General features: G+C 61.9%; 1 protein-coding gene across 2 annotated transcripts in view; it reads left to right on the top strand.

Moving 5' to 3' along the window:
- The window catches only part of IGLON5 (IgLON family member 5), a 30,037-nt gene that overhangs the window by 4,484 nt on the left and 1,646 nt on the right, over window positions 1-23,907 (top strand). The window contains exons 2-7 of one of the 2 annotated variants that reach the window (XM_075907887.2): window positions 14,666-14,744; window positions 18,148-18,380; window positions 19,674-19,793; window positions 20,197-20,328; window positions 20,468-20,588; window positions 23,642-23,793. In XM_075907887.2, coding sequence (XP_075764002.2) covers window positions 14,666-14,744; window positions 18,148-18,380; window positions 19,674-19,793; window positions 20,197-20,328; window positions 20,468-20,588; window positions 23,642-23,793 — 837 coding nt within the window. Of the gene's footprint in view, window positions 1-14,665; window positions 14,745-18,147; window positions 18,381-19,673; window positions 19,794-20,196; window positions 20,329-20,467; window positions 20,589-23,638; window positions 23,794-23,907 lie in introns of both variants that reach the window. The other variant, XM_075907886.2, reaches the window with a different exon arrangement.

Here is a 23,907-nt window from a genome sequence, read left to right as displayed (position 1 = left end):
GCAGAGAAGCGCGTTGGGGTTAGCTGGATGCGGGGGGTGAGTAGGTGGGAGATATGTGGGGGGGAAGGGGGCAGAGAGGTGCGTTGGGGTTAGCTGGATGTGGGGGGTGAGTAGGTGGGAGATATGTGGGGGGAAGGGGGCAGAGAGGTGCGTCGGGGTTAGCTGGATGCAGGGGGTGAGTAGGTGGGGGATATGTGTGGGGGGAAGGGGGCAGAGAGGTGCGTCGGGGTTAGCTGGATGCAGGGGGTGAGTAGGTGGGAGATATGTGGGGGGGAAGGGGGCAGAGAGGTGCGTTGGGGTTAGCTGGATGCGGGGGGTGAGTAGGTGGGGGATATGTAGGGGGAAGGGGGCAGAGAGGTGCGTTGGGGTTAGCTGGATGCGGGGGGTGAGTAGGTGGGGGATATGTGGGGGGGAAGGGGGCAGAGAGGTGCGTTGGGGTTAGCTGGATGCGGGGGGTGAGTAGGTGGGGGATATGTGGGGGGGAAGGGGGCAGAGAGGTGCGTTGGGGTTAGCTGGATGCGGGGGGCGGGGATGGCTGGATTCAGGCACAGACCTGCCCGGTTGCAGTCAGGGAACACCAGCGAGAATTTCCTCTGCCCTGGCTCGTGGCCGGCGCCGTGGGGCCCTGCTGAATCCCTGGTCCCTGCGCGGCGTCTCGGAGGCGCTCCCGGCGCCGTGGAATTCGGGGGCTGGGTTTCGGGTTGGGGTCGGGGCGTCGCTGCGAGTGCGGCTGGCTCAGAAGAGCTGGAGCCGCGACTGACGTGCTGGCCATGGGGCTTGTGGGGGCTGCTAACTGGCAGGGGCTGATCTCCTGGCGGGTGGAAGTATGGCCCTGGGGTATTTGCGGGGTGGCCCTGGATGGTGGCCTCTATCCCTCCTGCTGCCCCACTTACCCCATGGGCACCTCTCTATCTACCCATCCCCCACCCCTCTATCCCTGCAGCCCTGGGTGGTGCTGGGGTGTGTGTGGGGAGGGTAGCGCCGGGTTTTTTTGGGAAGGGTGACACCGGGGTGGGTGGTGCCAGGATGTGTGCGGGGAGGATGGCGCCGGGGTGGGTGGTGCCGGGATGTGTGCAGGGAGGGTGGTGCGGAGTTTTTTGGGAAGGGTGACACCGGGGTGGGTGGTGCCGGGATGTGTGTGGGGAGGGTGGCGCCGGGGTGGGTGGTGCCGGGGTGTGTGCGGGGAGGGTGGTGCGGGGTTTTTTGGGAAGGGTGACACTGGGGTGGGTGGTGCCGGGGTGTGTGCGGGGAGGGTGGTGCGGGGTTTTTTGGGAAGGGTGACACTGGGGTGGGTGGTGCCGGGGTGTGTGCGGGGAGGGGGGCGCGGGGTTTTTTGGGAAAGGTGACACTGGGGTGGGTGGTGCCGGGGTGTGTGCGGGGAGGGTGGCGCGGGGTTTTTTGGGAAGGGTGACACCAGGGTGGGTGGTGCCGGGGTGTGTGCGGGGAGGGTGGTGCGGGGTTTTTTGGGGAGGGTGACACTGGGGTGGGTGATGCCGGGGTGTGTGCGGGGAGGGTGGTGCGGGGTTTTTTGGGGAGGGTGACACTGGGGTGGGTGGTGCCGGGGTGTGTGCAGGGAGGGTGGCGCGGGGTTTTTTCCGGGGATGGTGGTGCCGGGGTGTTTGCAAGGTGGCCTGGTGTGAGGGGATTGGAGTGGGCGGGGTCGCTCGGCAGGATTGCGGTTGGTGGGATTGGGGTGGGCAGGACAACCCTCCCTCCCCCAGGTCCTGCCCCTTCTCTGTCCCCATTGCCCCCCTTGCCCAAGGCCCCACACCCGGGCATGTTGAGTGGGGCATTACCGGGGAGCCTGGCGCGGGACAGCCGCAGGGGCCGGCCTCCCCTTCCCGCCCGGCACAGCACAGGGCTGCAGCGAATGAGGTGGGGGGGGCGACCCATTGCTGCTGCACGCCAGGCCCCGCATGTGACCCCCAGGCCTCCCTAGGCCCCTTGGGCCCATCCATGGAACAGTTGCTGCCACGGGGCCCCCCAGAGTGCGGTCCTGACCCATCCGATGCACAAGCCGGTTCGGGGGCCAGGTTGGCCCGGCTCTACTGAGATTGGTGCTTGAGGGCAAGGGATTGGTGGCATTGACGTTATAAGATACTTTTGCTGGGTCCGCAGGCTCCGTGGCCGCGCTGGGGGTGGGGTGTCACTGGCCACATGGCTGCGATTGGGGGGGGCGGGTGGCCTCGTGGCCATGACTGGGGGGGTCGGTGGCCGCAATGGAGGTGGGTGGCTGTGTGGCCACGACAGGGCCTGGCGTAACCGGGTGGATGGTCTCTGTCTGGAAGGATGGACCAGGATTTGGCTCCTGCTGTGAAATACCAGCTACCACAGCTGAGCCACCTGCTCTGCCACAGATCGCTGGATCACCATGGCCATGTCACTTAGTCTCTCTGTGCCTCACTTTTCCAGCTGCCATAATGGGGTATTCCTGCTCCCCTGGGCCTCAGAGCCTGGAACAGAGACCGGCCACTGGGATCAACCAACTGTCCTGGAGCGAGGCCCTCGGGACCGGTTTGCTCAGGGGAGCTCTGGGGCCGGTACTCTCTGTATCAGCCTGGTTGATAATAAACCGAGGGGCCGTTGTGCCAGCCGGAGGGGCCTGCTGCTGCTCACTCGGGGGATCGTGAAGCTCCCAAGTCTGGCTCCATGCTATGACTCCGAGACTTGGGGCCACGCCAGGCTGGGTCAGGGTGTGCGTCCTTCGCCCGTCAATGGACAGCGGGGTGGCTTTGCCTGTCCTGCCGCTCGGGAAGGCAGGGGGCTGCTGGTGGGTGGCTGGACCTCTGAGAGATGGTGGCATTTCACAGCACGTCCTGCCCCGTTCTGCCCCCGACACTGGTGGCCCCTCAGGAACCTTTTAAACAACAGTCTGGGAGGCCTGGTTCAATTTTCGATCTTTGTGACTGAAGTGTGTGTTACCATCGCTCCACCAACACCTGCTGTTGTCCAGGATGCTGCCGTGCCAAAAAAGACCATTCCTGTCCCAGATGGCTCCCAATCTGAGGGTACGAGAGACAACAAGCGGATTCAGAAGTGTTGATGTTGGTGTGATCAGAAGAATGGGGTTGACTACAGTCAGTGAAAAGTTGTTCTCTTTCTCTTCCTTCCAGCCCTGACAAGAGATGTTGTGGCTGAGAGCAGCTACATTGCTCAGGAGGGTGTTGTGTGTTTCTGTAAGTGTGGGTGTGATTCTGGCTGTGTATTGTGCATGGAAGGCTGAGTTGGGGAGAAGGTGTGTGGTTGTGGGTGTGGGTGTCAGCGCTTGTGAGGATTTGTGTAGTTGTGTTATGTGATTGGGTGACTGTGTAAGTCTGTGTGTTGATGAGAATACATATGTTTGTGTGTATGCAGCTGTAAGTGTGTGACTGTAGGAGCATGCTTTTCTGAATGACTCTTTCATGAGGTGTGTGTGTTTGTGAGAGAGTGAATGTATGAGCACACCCATCTGCACAGTGTTGTCGTGTATTTGTACGATTGTAGGAGTGTGCTTGTGTTGTGGTTGTGCATGAGTGTGTTTATGGATTGTGTAGTTTTCTGCGTGTCTCTTAGTGTGCGTGCATCTGTGCTTGTTCTTATGTATTACTGTTAGAGGTACAGACGTACATGTACGGCGTGTTGACGTAGAAGAGAAATCAGAGTAGATTTAGTGCACATCTGTCTGTCCCCAGACACCCTATCTATCTATCTATCTATCTATCTATCTATCTATCTATCTATCTATCTATCTATCTATCTATCTATCTATCTATCCCCACCCCACCCCCTATCTATCTATCTATCCGCACATGCCCCCTCACCTCTCCAGTCCCGTAGTTCTGTCACCAGGCCCTCATGCTGCCCCGGTTGGGGCTTAAGCCTGTTCCCCCATCTGCCTGCCAAGGAGGCTGGGGGCTTTGGCGGTGGGGAAAGAAGACAGCAAACCCAACAGGCTGGGGAGCCCAAAGACCCTGGAATGGCGGTGTGTGTGTGTGTGTGTGTGTGTGTGTGTGTGTGGTTGTGGTTGGTAGAGCCCCAAGCTAGGTGGGGTATAAACAGGCAACAGTTTATCTGCTTCCCCTCTGTAGTGTCAGCCTGGCTGCCTTTTCTTTTTTCTCACCCCAGCCGGGGCCCTAGTCCCAGGTAGGCAGACACATACACAGGGGGTGGGGTGGCTGGGAAGCAGAGTGGATGAATGGATGGTGAGGGGGAGAGGTGATGGATGTGGTGAGAAGAATGGCTAGACAGAAAGTGGGAGGGTGGATGGGTGCCGACAATGGAGGGAGATCCGGAAGGGAGGGACAGATAACGAAAGGGTGGACAGCTAGGTAGAACGAGAGGGTGGTTTAATAGCCAGCTAGCGAGATCTCCCAGGGGGGTCCTGGGTGTGCTGCGGAATGGGTCTGGGGAGGGGGTAGTCCTCTGGGAGCAGAACAGATCCCCTGTTATTGTAGGGCCACTTGGAAGGGCTGCTTTGTTATTGTGGTTTCTCTCAGAACTCCTGGGCTCTGCATGCTGGTTTGTTATTGTAGGGTCTCCTGGGGGCCCTTGTTGTTGCAGGGTTGCCCCCCATCAGGATCTTTCTCTGACCCCTCCCCATTCTCACCAATGCCCCGAATGAACCTGGCTGCGGGGCAGGGGCAGGGAGAGGGGTGGTGTGAAATAAACGAATCTGCCCCCATTAGGCGTTTGTCAGTGACAAAGCGGCTCTGCCTCTTTCCTGCTTTCTGTGCCAGATTGGGAGATGGTCTGGGCGCCAGGACTCCTGGGTTCTCTCCCGGGCTCTGGGAGGAGAGTGGGGGGTAGTGGTCAGAGCAGGCAGGCTGGGCGCCAGGACTCCTGGGTTCTCTCCCAGGCTCTGGGAGGAGAGTGGGGGGTAGTGGTCAGAGCAGGCGGGCTGGGCGCCAGGACTCCTGGGTTCTCTCCTGGGCTCTGGGAGGAGAGTGGGGGGTAGTGGTCAGAGCAGGCGGGCTGGGCGCCAGGACTCCTGGGTTCTCTCCCGGACTCTAGGAGGAGAGTGGGGGGTAGTGGTCAGATCAGGCAGGCTGGGCGCCAGGACTCCTGGGTTCTCTCCCAGGCTCTGGGAGGAGAGTGGGGGGTAGTGGTCAGAGCAGGGGGGCTGGGCGCCAGGACTCCTGGGTTCTCTCCCGGGCTCTGGGAGGAGAGTGGGGGGTAGTGGTCAGAGCAGGCGGGCTGGGAGCCAGGACTCCTGGGTTCTCTCCCGGACTCTAGGAGGAGAGTGGGGGGTAGTGGTCAGAGCAGGCAGGCTGGGCGCCAGGACTCCTGGGTTCTCTCCCAGGCTCTGGGAGGAGAGTGGGGGGTAGTGGTCAGAGCAGGGGGGCTGGGCGCCAGGACTCCTGGGTTCTCTCCCGGACTCTAGGAGGAGAGTGGGGGGTAGTGGTCAGAGCAGGCAGGCTGGGCGCCAGGACTCCTGGGTTCTCTCCCGGGCTCTGGGAGGAGAGTGGGGGGTAGTGGTCAGAGCAGGCGGGCTGGGCGCCAGGACTCCTGGGTTCTCTCCCGGGCTCTGGGAGGAGAGTGGGGGGTAGTGGTCAGAGCAGGCGGGCTGGGCGCCAGGACTCCTGGGTTCTCTCCCGGGCTCTGGGAGGAGAGTGGGGGGTAGTGGTCAGAGCAGGCGGGCTGGGCGCCAGGACTCCTGGGTTCTCTCCCGGGCTCTGGGAGGAGAGTGGGGGGTAGTGGTCAGAGCAGGCGGGCTGGGCGCCAGGACTCCTGGGTTCTCTCCCGGGCTCTGGGAGGAGAGTGGGGGGTAGTGGTCAGAGCAGGCGGGCTGGGCGCCAGGACTCCTGGGTTCTCTCCCGGGCTCTGGGAGGAGAGTGGGGGGTAGTGGTCAGAGCAGGCGGGCTGGGCGCCAGGACTCCTGGGTCCTCTCCCGGACTCTGGGAGGAGAGTGGGGGGTAGTGGTCAGAGCAGGCGGGCTGGGCGCCAGGACTCCTGGGTTCTCTCCCGGGCTCTGGGAGGAGAGTGGGGGGTAGTGGTCAGAGCAGGCGGGCTGGGCGCCAGGACTCCTGGGTTCTCTCCCAGGCTCTGGGAGGAGAGTGGGGGGTAGTGGTCAGAGCAGGCGGGCTGGGTGCCAGGACTCCTGGGTTCTCTCCCAGGCTCTGGGAGGAGAGTGGGGGGTAGTGGTCAGAGCAGGCGGGCTGGGCGCCAGGACTCCTGGGTTCTCTCCCGGGCTCTGGGAGGAGAGTGGGGGGTAGTGGTCAGAGCAGGCGGGCTGGGTGCCAGGACTCCTGGGTCCTCTCCCGGGCTCTAGGAGGAGAGTGGGGGGTAGTGGTCAGAGCAGGCGGGCTGGGCGCCAGGACTCCTGGGTTCTCTCCCGGGCTCTGGGAGGAGAGTGGGGGGTAGTGGTCAGAGCAGGCGGGCTGGGCGCCAGGACTCCTGGGTTCTCTCCCGGGCTCTGGGAGGAGAGTGGGGGGTAGTGGTCAGAGCAGGCGGGCTGGGCGCCAGGACTCCTGGGTTCTCTCCCGGGCTCTGGGAGGAGAGTGGGGGGTAGTGGTCAGAGCAGGCGGGCTGGGCGCCAGGACTCCTGGGTTCTCTCCCGGGCTCTGGGAGGAGAGTGGGGGGTAGTGGTCAGAGCAGGCGGGCTGGGCGCCAGGACTCCTGGGTTCTCTCCCGGGCTCTGGGAGGAGAGTGGAGGGTAGTGGTCAGAGCAGGCAGGCTGGGCGCCAGGACTCCTGGGTTCTCTCCCGGGCTCTGGGAGGAGAGTGGGGGGTAGTGGTCAGAGCAGGCGGGCTGGGCGCCAGGACTCCTGGGTTCTCTCCCGGGCTCTGGGAGGAGAGTGGGGGGTAGTGGTCAGAGCAGGCAGGCTGGGCGCCAGGACTCCTGGGTTCTCTCCCGGGCTCTGGGAGGAGAGTGGGGGGTAGTGGTCAGAGCAGGCAGGCTGGGCGCCAGGACTCCTGGGTTCTGTCCCCAGCAGCAGGGACACACACACACTGCTCATTGTCCCTGGGATTGTGGCTCCAGGCCAGTTCCTGCAGGGCCATGAGGTCCCGGTTGCTCTGACCCCCGTGCTGCTGAGATTCAGAGCAGAGGGACCTCCCCACCATTAACCCACAGAACGGGGAGGGCGGGGGAAGTGAACCGAGAAATAAACCCCAAGGTGGTTCTCCTGGAGCCTTGGGCTTCCCGGTTCTCAGGCCAGCTGGCTCTGGAAAGGCCACGGGAGGGGAGGGAAGGGGGGGGAAACGCTGACATCTCAGAATGAAAACAAAAGAGCTCAGTGAGGACAATGGGCTAGAGAGATGGAGAGTGGTTAACACGGCCTTCTCCGTCCAGCCTCCCCTGCCGCCTGCCTGATCTATCTGTGCCCAGACACCCCCCATCTATCCATCCATCCACCCCATATACCCCTATCTAACCATCTGTCCCATACACCCCCTATCTATCCATCCGTCCCCGTACACCCCCATCTATCCATCTGTCCCCGTATACCCCCATCTATCCATCCATCCATCCCAAACATCTATCCATCTGTCCCCATACACCCCCTATCTATCCCTCCATCCCCCCCAGACACCCCATCTATCCATCTGTCCCCATACACCCCCTATCTATCCCTCCGTCCCCCCAGACACCCTCCCATCTATCCATCCATCCACCCCAAACACGGCCTTCTCCGTCCATCCTCCCCTGCCACCTACCTAATCTTATCTATGCCCAGACACCCCCCTATCTATCCATCCGTCCCCCCCAACACCCCCTATCTATCCCTCCTTCCCTGTACACCCCCTATCTATCCATCCACCCACCCCAAACACCCCTTATCTATCCCTCTGTCCCCATATACCTCCTATCTATCCATCCATTCACCCCAAACACTGCTTATCTAGCCATCCATCCCCGTACACCCCCATCTATCCATCCATCTGTCCCCATACACCTCCTATCCATCCATCTATCCATCCATCCATCCACCCCAAACACCCCTTATCTATCCATCCATCCCTCCCCCAGACACCTCCTATCTATCCATCCGTCCATCTATCCCCATACACACCGTCTATCTATCTGTCTATCTAATCTCCACTCACTTCTGTCTGTCTGTCCGCCTGTGCCATACAGCAGGGAAGTGTTTACTTCATCTCCTGATCACATCTCTGTCCTGGTGAGTGTTCGGCCAGCAGCCTGTGAGTGTCGGAGCTCTCAGCTCTGTCACTGAAAGAGTCCGTTTCTGGCCCCGTGGCTGGGAGAAAAGTGGGAAGTTGCGATTTCCTCCAGTCCCGGGTCTGGGAACCCAGCAGGCAAATAAACAAGCCCCCGAACGCATGGCTGGTGGGGGGTGGTGGCAGGTGCTGTGCGTTTGCAACCCAGGGCTGTGATCTGGGGGCAGTCAGGACTGGAGGGATCAGCAGGGTTTTGGTGCCAGCTCCTGATTTTGACACAAATTTGTTATTTTGAGGGACAGTCTCCTGCGTTCGCGCCACTGGGCGATTCCGCAGCAGCCCCGTGATCATGCAGGGCAGGCGCTGGGTTTCAGAGCCCGTCTTGGGAGGCTTTCTCAGAGCGGTCTCCTGATTCTTATGGCAGTGCCTGGTCGCTGGGGCCAGCATGGGCGGTGCAGGGAGCCGTGTCTGGGTTTTATGGGTAATCTCACAATCTGCAGCAGCCTTGCGGGTTTGAAGATGGGCTCATGCTTTTGGACAGCAGTCTCCTGATTTTGAAGGCGAAGGGCCTGGTTCTAAGGGATCAGTCTCCTCCGGCTGCACGCAACAATTTGCTCCTGTTGGCAATGTCACGATTTTTACGGTGATCACGTGGGTCTAGGAATCAAATAGTTACTCGTCATAATGTAAGAACGAGGGGTCACCTAGTGAAATGAAGAGGCAGCAGGATTAAAACAAACCAAAGTTTCCTATGACCTGTGGAACTCCTTGCCACAGGATGTTGTGAAGGCCAAGATTATAACAGGGTCAAAAAAGTTCTTGATAAATTCATGGAGGCTGGGTTCTTCAATGGTTACTGGCCAGCATGGTGTCCCTCACCGCCGTCTGAAGCTGGGAATGGATCAGTGGATGATTCCCTGTTCTGTTTGTTCCATCTGGGGCACCTGGCATTGGCCACCCTTCTTTCTGAGCACATGAGCCAGCTCCATCCCTGAGGTGTCCTGTGTTGGCTGTCTAGCTGCTCCCAGGGCGAGTAGGTGGGATGTGAGCCCACCATGCTGTGCTCCCCAGGCAAATGCCTTAGCCCCTAGGCTACTCCAGAACCTACCCTGCTGCTTTTCCTTCTGTGGCTCCTTCATCCTGCTTTCTAAATGCTGGACGGACCTTTGGTCTGACCCAGCCTAGCCACTTGTAGGTTATGATTTTGAAGATAGATACATAATACTACTAAATGGGGATATACCATCTCCTAGAGCTGGAAGGGACCTTGAGAGGTCATTGAGGCCCCATGGCAGGGCCAAGTACCATCCCTGACACATTTGCCCTAGACCCCTAAATGGCTCCCTCAAGGATTGAGCTCACAGCTCTGGGTTTAGCAGGCCAATGTGCAAACCACTGAGCTCTCCCTCCCCCCAAACCTGAAATAAGCCATACAATTAGGCTGTGTCTAGACTGGCCAGTTTTTCCGGAAAATCAGCCGCTTTTCCGGAAAAACTTGCCAGCTGTCTACACTGGCCGCTTGAATTTCTGCAAGAACACTGACGATCTCATGTAAGAAATCAGGGCTTCTTGCGGAAATACTGTGCTGCTCCCGTTTGGGCAAAAGGGCCAGTGTAGACAGCTCAGATTTGTTTTGCGCAAAAAAGCCCCGATCGCGAAAATGGCGACCGGGGCTTTTTTGTGCAAAAGCGCGTCTAGATTGGCACGGACGCTTTTCCACAAAAAGTGCTTTTGCAGAAAAGCGTCCTGCCAATCTAGACGCTCTGTTCCGAAAATGCTTTTAATGGAATAGTTTTCCGTTAAAAGCATTTGCGGAAAATCATGCCAGTCTAGACGTAGCCTTAATGTGGCTCATTTTGAGTTAAAGCTTGCTGTGTGCCCTTAGCCATAGCCGTTACAGCATCCTCAGCTGTTCCCAGGGTGGGTGGGGGAAAAGCAGAACTAGAACCCACCACCCAAGGGTCCCCCATCAAACGCCCAGTCCTATAGGCCACTCCAGAACACACACATGCTCTTGGGGCCAATTTGAAGACTTCTTCTTTGCCCTTAGCTCCTATGGGCGCATAGGCCCTCAACAACTCCTTTCCAAGCCTCTCTGTCCTGTGCCGCCTTTTCTAATTCTCTCCAGCGTTGGCCCGTTTTCCTCACGTTCACATATCCTTTCGGGTTTGGCTGCCCTGCGTCATAATCCCTCTTTGAGGCTGGCTTGCTATTCAGGTTGAAGTTGTTGCTGGTTTTGTAGCATGTGTTTATTTTTACAGGTTGGGGTTGCTCCTTAGTCACCTCTCACGACATGCTTGGAAGGGTGCAGAGGTCCTATTCTTAGTCCCCGTAGGGTAATTTGAAGACTGTCGCGTGATTTTAGTCCCATGCTTTCGCGGAGAAACGAGATGGTGCTAGAGATCGGTCCCAATGCGATGAGTCCGGGGGGCACTCTTGTGTTTCGGGAGAGGCTGCCTGGGGGGCTGGGGCGCGTGACGTTCCGGGGGGGGAACTGGGCCACGACACATGCTGCCACCCGGTCTGAGCGCGCAGTTCCGAAAGAGCTTATTGATTCTGAAAAGGCCACCGGGCCGGGAAGCAGCGAAGGGGGGAAGCTGCAGTCCTGCCAGCTCCTATCAGCATCCTCCTGCTGCGGCGGCAGAAGACAATTTCCTCCCCCACCCGCACCCCTAGCTCCTTTGTGCCCAATTCCAGTATTTCACGACCCTCCCTGGGCCTACTGCAGCCCGCGAGAGATGGGGGCATCCAAGGCAGGGGGAACTGGGGCAAAGCCTAGGCGAGATGGGAGAGGAGGGGAAACTGAGGCTCACAGTCTTACCCCCCCCCTGCAAGGGGGCACAAAGCCAGGCAGCTGACAGGCATATTGGTGTGAGCCAGGGGATGGGAAGGAAGAAGCAGGAAGCTCAGAGGGGGGAGGGAGGGATGAATACACCGTATCTCTGGTGCATGCCCTGTCCGCCTGTCTCCAGACCTCCCCCCCCCCTTTCCTCTATTTAAATCCAGCCCAGACCCGGCAGAGCGAGTCCTCAGGGAGCTGGTGTCAGAACCTGCCCAATGAGGGGGGGACCTACAGGCCCAATCCCTGCCTCGGTTTCCCCCGGGGCGGCAGTGTGTGGCTGCTGGCCAGAGGTGTGTGCGCTGCCCCCTGCAGGCCGTGTGTGGGGAAGGCGTGTGTGTTACATAACCAGCCAGCAGGGACACCCTCCCCCAAGCTGGCTAACAGCCCTGCGGGGACGTACAAACCCCACCTGCACTGCTGCCTTTTCTTACCAGCTCCAGGCCACGGTGAAATCACCGCACAGCGCCCGCATGGAACCGCGGGGCCCTGCGCCCCCAGCCCAGAACCCAGGCATCCGGGCTCCAGCTCTGACCGCTAGGCCCTACTCCCCTCCCAGAGCCAGGAGAGAACCCAGGCGTCGAGGCTTCCGGCCCCCCTGCTCCTGTATTTGCCTCGCTGCACCTCAAGGAGCATCATGACCAAGCACCATAAATCACCTGAATTAGCCCAAACCAGACTGTGTCGAGGGGAGGGGGGAGGGGGGAGGCATCTCCATTGGTCCCAGTGGGGCATGGTGGCCTGATGGGGGGAGGGGGGTTATTCCAGTGCAGCGCCAGCCACCTCAATAGCCCCCTGAGAGCTGGGCTGGCAGGGACTGTGGGGCGGCAGTGCAGGGATGGCAGGGGGGCTGTGGAGCGGTGGTGAGGGGCCGATAGAGGGGCTGTGGGGTGGCGGCGAGGGGCTGACGGGGGGGGGGGGCTGTGGGGTGGCGGCGAGGGGCTGACGGGGGGCTGTGGGACGGTGGTGAGGGGCTGACGGGGGGGCTGTGGGACGGGGGCGAGGGGCTGACTGGGGGCTGTGGGACGGTGGCGAGGGGCTGACGGGGGGGCTGTGGGGTGGCGGCGAGGGGCTGAGGGGCTGACAGGCAGCGCCGGCTGGGGATGATCGATCGCTGTCTGTGCCGTCTTCCCCTGTCACCTTGTCGCTGGCTCTGAATGCAAAGTAACCAACCGGCTGCTGCCCCCGCTCCTGCCCAGCCCCAGCCGCCTCGCCGCACTGCCCCCCGCCCTCTCAGTGCCCCTCTCCCGACCCACAGCCCCTTGCCCCCCGCCCTCTCAGTGCCCCTCTCCCGACCCACAGCCCCTTGCCCCCCGCCCTCTCAGGGCCCCTCTCCCGATCCACAGCCCCTTGCCCCCCGCCCTCTCAGTGCCCCTCTCCCGACCCACAGCCCCTTGCCCCCCGCCCTCTCAGGGCCCCTCTCCCGATCCACAGCCCCTTGCCCCCCGCCCTCTCAGTGCCCCTCTCCCGACCCACAGCCCCTTGCCCCCCGCCCTCTCAGGGCCCCTCTCCCGACCCACAGCCCCTTGCCCCCCGCCCTCTCAGGGCCCCTCTCCCGATCCACAGCCCCTTGCCCCCCGCCCTCTCAGTGCCCCTCTCCCGACCCACAGCCCCTTCCCCCTGCCCTCTAAGTGCCCTTCCCCCCTCCCTCTCAGTGCCCCTCTCCCGACCCACAGCCCCTTGCCCCCCCGCCCTGCCGGAGCCCCTCACGCCCGACCTGCAGCCCCTGCAAGCCCAGCCCTGGGCTCCCCACCCGCCCTCTCAGCGCCCCTCATGCCCGACCTGCAACCTGCTCCCCCCCAGCCCTGCATCCTAACTTGGGTCGGATCCAATGCCCCTGGAGGGGAAAGTCCCGGTGTCCCAGTCTGGGCCCAAGGGAGGTGGGGGTCGGGGGGGGGCGGGATGCCCCTTTTCACTGCCGGCTCCTCTCCGGCTTTGACCGCGCGTAGGTGCATGAGGCCGGCCCTGGGGCCCAGGCAGCGGGTTCCTGCCTCCAGCCCCTTGTCCCCCGCCCCAGCCAAATATCCCAGGGTCCCCTCCCCTGCCCCAATCGCCCCCTGGGCCCAGCCAGCCTGGTCCCCCCCACGCTGGAGTCACGTCCCCGCGGAGCCGTGCGGGCACCGTGGCTGCGTGTCGCTAGCGTCCTTTCTACCTCAGGGAGCCGGGAAGGTCGAACGATGGAGAGAGAAGAGTCTGGGATGCCCCTGGCCCCAGCCCTCACCCCGACCCGCAGTCCTGCCCCCCCGCTCTGCGGGCCCCTCACCCTGACCCACAGCCCTGCCCCCCCGCCCTGCGGGCCCCTCATCCTGACACGCAGCCCTACCCCCCCGTCCTGCGGGCCCCTCATCCTGACCCACAGCTCTGCCCCCTGCCCTGTGGGCCCCTCATCCTGACCTACGGCCCTGCCCCCCCGCCCTGCGGGCCCCTCATCCTGACCCACAGCTCTGCCCCCCGCCCTGTGGGCCCCTCATCCTGACCCACAGCCCTGCCCCCCTGCCCTGCGGGCCCCTCACCCTGACCCACAGCCCTGCCCCCCTGCCCTGCAGGCTCCTCACCCTGACCCACAGCCCTGCCCCCCCGCCCTGTGGGCCCCTCACCCCCAGACCCACAGCCTCCATGAGAACCAGCCCTGACCCCCCAGTCCTGCCAGGCCCCTCACCCCCGACCCACAGCCCTGCCCCCCCGCCCTGCGGGCCCCTCACCCCCAGACCCACAGCCTCCATGAGAACCAGTCCTGCCCCCCAGCCCTGCCAGGCTCCTCACCCCCGACCCACAGCCCTGCCCCCCACCCTGCGGGCCCCTCACCCCCAGACCCACAGCCTCCATGAGAACCAGCCCTGACACCCCAGTCTTGCCAGGCCCCTCACCCTGACCCACAGCCCCTGCCCCCCCAAGCCCTGCCAGTGCCTCTCACTCCTGACCCCCAGCCCTGAGCTCTCCTGGCCCCACACCTCAGTGAGGTTGTTGCTCCATGGGGGAGGCCAAGCGGGGACTGAGGTGAGGGTGATAGGATGAGACCAGCTGATGAGGCCTGGGGGGGTCGGCCTGTCCCTGGCAGGGGGAGGGGGAATGGGAGGCTCCGTCACTGAAATCCTCCCAATGCGTCCTGACAGGTGCCCTGCGTTGGCTGGGAGCCCGGACGCCTGGGTTCTCTTCTGGCATGGTGAGGGGTGTGGGGGCTAGTGGTTAGTGCAGGGGGGCTGGGAGCCAGGACTCCTGGGTTCTTTATGTTCCGATCTCTTTTGTTCTCCATGTGGGGGAAGAACCTTTGGATTTTCCACCCCCAGCTCCAGCTCTGCCCTCCTAAAACAGCCCTAAGGCCCCGAGGCCTGTGTGTAGGGCGAGCGCCCCCTGCTGGGCCCGGCTGAGATCACATTTCAGTTATAACCCCCTGTGCCCCCAGGTAGCAGCTGCTTTTCCACCACCTTGGGGCTGGTAGTGGAGGGGCAGCGATGCAGGGACGCTGTGGGGTGCTGTGGGGCAAGGGGAGGAATGGGGGCTCTCCCTGGCAGACAGGGCTGGCCTCAGGTCCCCCCCAAGCTGGGGCGACTCCACTCAGCTTCCCACAATCCTCCCTCGAGCTGAGATTTTCATTCACTTCCCACCTAAACTGTACTGAGTTGTGGTGAATTAAACAGCCCCTGGGCCCCACCCCAGAGGTGGCTGCATCTCAGCCCGGGGAGAACCCTCTCTGGGCTTTCTCTCACCCCTTGTCTCTTTCTGCCCTCAGGGCTGCTCGTGGGGAGCCTGGAGTACAACCAGCCGGCTGACAACTACACCGTGTGTCAAGGGGACAACGCCACGCTGAGGTGAGTCCCTGCCTGCCTGCCCCCGCACTGTAGCCGTGTGGCTGGGGGTCGCTGGCCCCGCAGCACGGCTCCGAGTTTCCCTTCCCACCCCCGAGGAGCTCGTCTGGCTCCATCTCGTGGGAAGCTGTAGGCAGAGTGACCCTGCAGCGCCCCCGCCTCATCACGTCCCCTCCCCTCCTTACACTGTGTCCCCCTAAAGCTGTCACCACTCACGTCTTCATGGGCCCCGGGCACCGCTGTGCTAGGAACAGTGATGTCAAAAGTCTGTCTGCTTACCCAGCAAGCCTGCTTCGGAGCGAGAGCAACGCTGGCAGGGCTGTGGGGCGGGAGGGAGGGGCCAGGGCTGGGCTGGCAGGGGCTGTGGGTTGGGGTGAGGGGCACTGGCAGAGCTGGGTGGAGGGAGCCCTGGGCGAGGGCAGCAGGGTTCATCTGAGCTGGAGACCCTACAATAAAAAAGTTGGCACCGTTAGGGTGAGGGTGAGAGACCCAGTGACGCTAAATTGCGCTTGAGAGACCGACAGTAACAATCTGGCACTGATGAAAGACCCTACAATAACAAACTGCACTGTAGAAACTGGATCAGAACCGCTGGGTCTGTGTCCTTTGGTACCAATAACCAAGCTGGGGGTGAGTGGGTGTCTTTGGGCAACAGGAAGGGACGTGAGTAGTTGTGATCCATCCAAGCACCCCCTGTATCGGCCCTGAAACCCCTGTATCCATCCATCCATCCATCCATCCATCCATCCGTCTGTCTGTCTGTCCATCCATCTTCAGACACCCCCTGTATTGGCCCTGAAACCCCTGTACCCATCCATCCATCCGTCCATCCATCTCCAGACACCCCCTGTATCAGCCCTGAAACCCCTGTACCCATCCATCCATCCATCCATCCATCCATCCATCCATCTCCAGACACCCCCTGTATCGGCCCTGAGACCCCTGTACCAATCCATCCGTCCATCCATCCATCTCCAGACACCCCCTGTATCGGCCCTGAAATCCCTGTATCCATCCATCCATCCGTCTGTCCATCCATCTCCAGACACCCCCTGTATCGGCCCTGAAACCCCTGTACCCATCCATCCATCCGTCCGTCCGTCCATCTCCAGACACCCCCTGTATTGGCCCTAAAATCCCCTATATCCATCCATCCATCCCCACACATCTATCCATCTATCCCCACCCCCCCCCTCTCTCTATCCATACACCCGTCTCTCTCTCCCCCCTCGCCTGCAATGCACCAGCCAGCCTGAGTCATGCTCAGCACTGACCTACATCCAGCTCCTCTCCCCCCTCCCCGCTCCCGCGCAGCCCTCCCCGAGGCTCTGCCTGGGGCAATGGGGCTGAGCTGACCTAGATATGGTGGGAAGTGGAGGGGGGGCAGCAGCCTGGTGGGTGCTGAAGGGGAAGGGAGCCCACATGCTCCCCGGTATTGCCCCCCCGTATCCCTTTCCCAATATTCCCCTCATATCTTCTTCCCAACACCCCCATCGCTGTCTGTAATCCCGCCCCCTTTTACCCCGCCACCCCCTCCCACCATGGCACTCGGCTGGTCGCAGGCAGGCCGTGTTCCGCACACCGCCTGCAGGGGGCGCTCCCCGCCTGCGTCCCAGCACAGGGACCCTTCCCATGCAGCGCCCCCTAGTGCTGCACTGGGGCAATGGGGCAGAGAGAACCCCTCCCGGATCTCCTGTGTGCCCTCCAATCTGAGTCCTGCAGCAGGTGCTGGAGTGCTGGGGCCAGGAATTATTTAGTGCTTGTGGCCTCAACGGAGAGAAAACCCCAATGAGTTGGTCTGTCCTGAGGGAGGGCTCACAGCCCAGAGTGGCAGAGGTCAGGGGGGCTAGGGGCACGGCTGGCAGGAGCTGTGGGTCAGGAGTGAGGGGCACTGGCAGCGTTGGGGGGGCCAGGACTGGGGGGGCAGGAGCTGTGGGGCAGGAGGGAGGAGGACTGGCAGGACTGGGCTGGGAGGGGCTGTGGGGTGGGAGTGAGGGGGACTGGCAGGACTGGGCTGGGAGGGGCTGTGGGGTGGGAGTGAGGGGGACTGGCAGGACTGGGCTGGGAGGGGCTGTGGGGCGGGAGTGAGGGGCACCGGCGGGGCTGGGCTGGGAGGGGCTGCGGGGCGGGAGTGAGGGGGACTGGCAGGACTGGGCTGGGAGGGGCTGTGTGGTGGGAGTGAGGGGGACTGGCAGGGCTGGGGTGGGAGGGGTTGTGGGGTGGGAGTGAGGGGCACCGGCAGGGCTGGGCTGGGAGGGGTTGTGGGGCGGGAGTGAGGGGCACCGGCGGGGCTGGGCTGGGAGGGGTTGTGGGGCGGGAGTGAGGGGGACTGGCAGGGCTGGGCTGGGAGGGGCTGTGGGGTGGGAGTGAGGGGGACTGGCAGGACTGGGCTGGGAGGGGTTGTGGGGCGGGAGTGAGGGGCACCGGCGGGGCTGGGCTGGGAGGGGTTGTGGGGCGGGAGTGAGGGGCACCGGCGGGGCTGGGCTGGGAGGGGTTGCGGGGCGGGAGTGAGGGGGACTGGCAGGGCTGGGCTGGGAGGGGCTGTGGGGTGGGAGTGAGGGGGACTGGCAGGGCTGGGCTGGGAGGGGTTGTGGGGCGGGAGTGAGGGGCACCGGCGGGGCTGGGCTGGGAGGGGTTGTGGGGCGGGAGTGAGGGGGACTGGCAGGGCTGGGCTGGGAGGGGCTGTGGGGCGGGAGTGAGGGGCACCGGCAGGGCTGGGCTGGGAGGGGCTGTGGGGCGGGAGTGAGGGGCACCGGCAGGGAATTGCGTGGCTGATACTAATCCACTCGTCCCAGCGGGTTCAGGGGGATGATAAAACGAGCTGGAACAGCTCAGGCATCTCGCTCGTGCATAAGCTGAGGGTAGAGCCAGGAGGCCTGGCTCCCAGCTCTGAGAGCTCTTTCAAGGCTCTTGCTCCCAGCCTGGGGCTGAGATGCAGCCACCTCTGGGGAGCGGTTGGTTCTGAGGCAAAGTGGAATTTTCCAGGAGGCAGAACAGAAATCGCCTTTGGGCCGGGAACCAGGGTGCATGGGACAGCAGTGAGACAGAGACTGGGGGTAGGGATTACAGGCCTGGGCCCCCCAGTCTGCTGGTGCCCCTCACCCCCGACCCGCAGCCCCTGCCCCCCAGCCCTGCCAGTGCCCCTCAGTCCCGAACCGCAGCCCCTGCCCACCCAGCCCTGCCCCCCAGCCCTGCAGGTGCCCCTCACCCCTGACCCGCAGCCTTCTTCCCCGCCCTGCCGATGCCCCCCATTCCTACCCCATAGCCCCTGCTAGGCCCACCCTGCCCCACAGCCCTGCCGGTGCCCCCCACTCCCACCCTACAGCCCCTGCCCGGCCCACCCTGCCCCACAGCCCTGCTGGTGCCCCCCACTCCCGACCCGCAGCCCCACTGTCTCTGCCCCCAGCTGTTACATCGACGAGCAGGTGACCCGGGTGGCCTGGCTGAACCGCTCCAACATCCTCTATGCCGGGAACGACAAGTGGTCCATCGACCCGCGGGTGCAGCTGCTGACCAACAGCCTGGCCGAGTTCAGCATCCTCATCGCCCGGGTGGACGTGTGGGACGAGGGGCTGTACACCTGCTCCTTCCAGACGCAGGCCAAGCCCCACACGGCGCAGGTCTACCTCATCGTGCACGGTACGGGGGCGTGGGGCGGGGGGGGCAGGCGTGCGGGGCCCTGGGGTGCGGGGTCGGGGGCTGGGCAGGGGTTGAGGTCGGGGTCGGGAGCTGGGCAGAGGTGGGGTGGAGGGGCTGGGGGGTTGGGGTGGAGGGCTGGGCAGGGGTGGGACGGAGGGAGGTGGAGGAATCGGCAGTGACTGGGGCCTGTGGGTGGGATGGGGAGCGAGGACCAGTGGGGGCAGAGCAGAGGGGCTGGGAGGTCCTGCAGGGGAGGGGGGTCTATGCAGTGTGCAGAAGGGGGTGGGGGCTGGTCCCTGAGGAGGGACTGTGCAGAGGTTGTGGGTGAGCTGGGGGGAGGGGGAGAGGATGGGGGGAGGGGTAGTGCGGGGGGCAGTTCCCTGCCATTGGGTTTGTGCTGGACCCATAAGTGTCCGTCCCCAGCGCCTGCGGCATCCGCAGATCCCACCCCCCAGGCCCTGTGACGTGGGGCTGAGTTTGGGATGTCGCCCCCCCCCGCCCCAGCCCAGAGGTGGCTGCATCTCAGTACCGGGGGAGGGGTCCCCATCTAACCAGCCTCCGCCCCCTCCCGGAGGCGGCCCCGTGTGCGTGATCGGAGCCAGGAATCATTCCCCCTCCCCCCGGTTGCCGGGGCCGGCTGGGGAGGCTTTGCCATCTCAGCTGCCCGCCCCCCAGGTGCCCGCAGGCCGCGGTGCCAGGAAGTGGGGACAATGGAGCCTGATTGGATGTGGGGGGACAACTGCGGGGTCCCTGCTGCAGCTGTTCCTGCTTCCTCCTGATTGGCCGTGGCCTGCGTCATTCCAGCCAATCCGCTCCCACCACGGGCCTTGTTAGCGGGGCTGTGGGGAGAGACACGTTGGGGGCGGCTTTTTCTGGCTTCCACGTCAAATTCCGTCACCGGGGGGGGGGGGAGTCCAACGTTAACCCCCTACGTGCCACCCAGCATCGAGGTGCAGCCACCTCTGGGGTGGGGCGCAAGGGCTGGTTATCCCAGGGTTCCTCGCCTGGCTCTGAGATGTGGCCACCTCTGGGGCGGGGTGGGAGAGCTGTTTATACCAGGCTTATTTTCCTGGCTCTGAGATGTGGCCACCTCTGGGGCGGGGTGGGAGAGCTGTTTATACCAGGCTTATTTTCCTGGCTCTGAGATGCGGCCACCTCTGGGCTGGGGTGTCTGGGTGCCAGGCCCCCTCCGTCAACTGTGCAGCACCAAGCATGGGGCTTGGAGGAGAGGGCACCCCCAGGGGGACGGAGGCTGGTGCCGCATTCACCGATTTTTCCCCCCCTCCTCCCCAGTACCAGCTCGGATCACGAATATCTCGTCGGCTGTAACAGTGAACGAAGGGAGCAACGTGAATTTGCTGTGCATGGCCACGGGCAAACCAGAACCCACCGTCACCTGGCGGCAGCTGAGAGGTGAGGGGGAGCGGGCTGGGCCAGGGCTGGAGACTGGGGGCAGGTGAGAGGGGAGGGGTCAATGGGGGTGGATCAGGGCAGGGGGATACTATGGAGGAATCAGCTGGATATGGGGGGGGGGAAGAAGGTTGGGAAGGGATCCGAGTGGAGAGGAGACTGGGGGGCTGGAGCTGACACAGAGGAATCGAACGAGAACCCAACTTGCTGCCCCCCCCAGCTCCAGCCACCCCCTGCCGGTGCCCCTCACTCCCGCCCCGCAGCCCCTGCCCCCCCCCCAGCCCTGGCCAGCGGTGGCCACATCTCAAGAGGGGTTGATAACTGTTGTGTTGTTGTGTGTCTTTTCTCGTGTGTAAGTCTGTGTTTGTGTCTGTCTCCCCCCGCTCCACACCTCCTCCCCACACAGACGGCTTCACCAGCGAAGGGGAATATCTGGAAATCACTGAGATCAACAGGCAGCAGGCCGGGGAGTATGAGTGTATCACGGCCAACGGCGTCTCCATGGCCGACACCAAGAGAGTCCTGATCACGGTCAACTGTGAGTCGCCCTTCACCCTTCCCCCTCTAGGGGGCGCCGGCTCCCATCCAGCCTCAGTGCAGGCAGGCCAGGCTGGCTCAGAGGAGCCTCTAGGGGGCGCTAGCTTCTCTCCTTCAGTTCCTTTGCTTTCTCCTCTTAGACCCTCCCACCATCAAGGACGTGAAGGACGCCTATCCCCCCATGGGCAAGCCGGCGCTGCTGAGATGTGAGGCGATGGCTGTGCCCGCCGCCGAGTTCGAGTGGTTCAAGGATGAGAAGCAGTGAGTGATTTCTCCCCCGCCTCGCCAAGCCCTCAGGAGAGGGCCGCATGGCCTGCCCTCATGGGAGTCTGACATCCAATCAGCCACCCTCTGGTCTCTCATTGGCCACATGGCATCAAGTGATCCATGGTCATCTAGGTGTCCAAGTTCTCCTCCCAGTGAGATCCGAGCTGTGAGAGTCTTGTCCCGGAAAGATGAATCCCCTTTCTGGAGGTCTCAGGGCTTGTTGGGTTCTTGGGTTGGTTGTTGGGTGATTGTTGGTAAGGTGGGTTGGCTGGTGAGTGGGTTGATTGTTGAGTGATTGTTGATATGGTGGGTGGGTTGGTTGGTAGGTTGGTTGTTGGTACGATGGGTTGGGTGGTTAGTGGGTTGGTTGTTGGGTGATTGTTGATATGGTGGGTTGGCTGGTGGGTTGGTGGGTTCGTTGCTGGGTGATTGTTGGTACGATAGGTTGGCTGGTTGTTGGGTTGGTTGGTGGGTGATTGTTGATATGGTGGATTGGCTGGTTGGTGAGTTGCTTGTTGGGTGGTTGTCAATATGGCAGTTTAGTTGACAGATGGTTTGTTGAGTTGGCTGGTTGTTGGTTTATTGAGTTGGTTGAAGGATTGATTATCGGAGTTAATATGTTGGTTCAATTGGTCCATGGGGCTGATTGTTGGGTTGGTTGATAGTTTGTTCAGCTGGTTGTTGGTTTGTTGGTTGGTTTGCAGGATTGGTTGTTGTATTAGTTAAGTGATGGTTTGTTGAGTGGGTTCATCATTGGCTTGTTGGTGTGATTGTTGGGTTGATTGATTGTTGTTTTATTCAGATTGTTGGTTTGTGGGCTACGACTGTTCGATACCTAAGTTCCTTATTACATAAGAACATAAGAACGGCCAGACTGTCAGACCAAAGGTCCATTCAGCTCAGTGTCCTGTGTGCCGACAGTGGCCAATGCCAGCTGCCCCAGAGGGAGGGAAAACAACAGGTAATCCTCATGTGATCCCTCCCCTGTCACCCATTTCCAGACAAACAGAGGCCAGGGACCCCATTCCTACCCATCCTGGCTAATAGATTCATGGAGGTTAGGTCCATCAATGGCTATCTAGCTCTTTTTTGAACCCTGTTAAAGTACTGGCCTTCACCACATCCTCTGGCAAGGAGTTCCACAGATTGACTGTGCGCTGAGTAAAGAAATACTTCCTTTTGTTTGTTTTAAACCTGCTGCCTATTAATTTCATTTGGTGACCCTTATTTCTTTTATTGTGGAAATGAAGTAAATAACTTTTCCTTATTTACTTTTTCCACACCAGTCATGATTCTATAGACCTCTATCATATCCCCCCCCCCCCTTAGTCTTCTCTTTTCTAAGCTGAAAAGTCCAAGTCTTTTCAATCTCTCTTCTTATGGGACCCATTCCAAACCCCTCATCAGTTGTGTTGCCCTTTTCTGAACCTTTTCCAATGCCAATAGATCTTTTTTGAGATGAAGTGACCACATCTGTGTGCAGTATTCAAGATGTGGGAGTAGCAGGGTTTTATACAGAGGCAATAAGATATTTTCTGTCTGACTCTCGATCTCTTTTCAAATGATTCCTAACATTCTGTTTGCTTTTTTCACTGCCACTGCACACTGAGTGGGTGTTTTCAGAGAACTATCCACGAGGACGCCAAGATCTCTCTCTCGAGTAGTTGTAGCAAATTAGTCCCCATCATATTGTACGTATAGTTGGGGTTATTTTTTCCAATGTACATTACTTTACATTGATCCACATTAAATTCCATTTGCCATTTTGTTGCCCATGTTGTTTGGTAAGTTGGTTGTTTGATATCAGGGTTGTTTTGTTGTTGGTTGGTCTGTCGATTTGTTTGGTGGTTTCCTGGGTTTTGTGTGGTGCCTTGAATATGGACCGGCTGGGTTCGTTGCTGGGTCTAGTGGTGGTTGGTTAGGCTGATGCCTTGGGGGGGGTTGTTTGGTGGGTTGTTGTTACTTTGTCAGGCTGGTTGTCTGTGCTCACAGGTGATGGGTGATCCCTGAATGGGGGAGCCCCCCCCCCCCTCGCTCCAGGAGAGTCACTCTCTGACATCAGCCACGTGCCAACTCTTGGGACAGGTTTTCAATGGGGAATTCATGGGGCAAATGGAAATAAATGACCTTGGAGATCAAAGGAGCCAACTCACAGCTGAGCCAGTGCCCCTCACCTCTGACCCACAGCCCTTACCAGCCCAGCCCCTCTGCCCCAGTGCCCCTCACTCCCGACCCACAGCCTTTGCCAGCCCATCCCCTCTGCCCCAGTGCCCCTCACCCCTACCCCACAGCCCCTGCCAGCCCAGCCCCTCTGCCCCAGTGCCCCTCACCCCTGACCCACAGCCCTTACCAGCCCAGCCCCTCTGCCCCAGTGCCCCAGTGCCCCTCACCCCTGACCCACAGCCTTTGCCAGCCCATCCCCTCTGCCCCAGTGCCCCTCACCCCCACCCCACAGCCCTTACCAGCCCAGCCCCTCTGCCCCAGTGCCCCAGTGCCCCTCACCCCTGACCCACAGCCTTTGCCAGCCCATCCCCTCTGCCCCAGTGCCCCTCACCCCCACCCCACAGCCCTTACCAGCCCAGCCCCTCTGCCCCAGTGCCCCAATCCCCTCACCCCCGACCCACAGCTCTTGCCAACCCAGCCCCTCTGCCCCAGTGCCCCTCACCCCCGCCCCGCAGCCCCTCCCAGCCCAGCCCCTCTGCCCCAGCACCACCGGTGCCCCTCACCCCCACCCCACAGCCCTTACCAGCCCAGCCCCTCTGCCCCAGTGCCCCAGTCCCCTCACCCCCGACCCACAGCTCTTGCCAACCCAGCCCCTCTGCCCCAGTGCCCCTCACCCCCGCCCCGCAGCCCCTCCCAGCCCAGCCCCTCTGCCCCAGCACCACCGGTGCCCCTCACCCCCACCCCACAGCCCTTGCCAGCCCTGCCGGTTCTGTAGTTTATCATGTTTGATTCTGGTTTGCTGATAAATCCCCTACCAGGTATGAAGCTGCGAGGTCCTTGTAACACTCCCTCCTCTCCCTCCCATTTCGCCCCCTCCCCAGCAGACTCTTCGGGGGCCTCGAGGGGCTGCGGATCCGGAACGAGCGCACGCGCTCCATGCTGCTCATCGACAACGTCACTGCTCGGCATTATGGGAACTACACCTGCTTGGCCTCCAACAAGCTGGGAGCCTCCAACGCCAGCCTGCGACTGATACGTAGGTCCCCCGCCCCGTGTCACTGTCCCCCACAGCCCTGCCCACTACCCTTAACCCTGGCCACGCCCACTGTACCCTACAGCCCCGCCCAGAGTCCTTCACGCCTGGTCCTAC

This window comes from Pelodiscus sinensis, chromosome 22 (genome assembly GCF_052426305.1).
Source record: "Pelodiscus sinensis isolate ZL-2025 chromosome 22, ASM5242630v1, whole genome shotgun sequence".
Classification (NCBI taxonomy): Eukaryota; Metazoa; Chordata; order Testudines; family Trionychidae; genus Pelodiscus; species Pelodiscus sinensis.
Note: the sequence above shows the minus strand (reverse complement) of the source record. Positions and strands in the feature narration are given on the sequence as shown.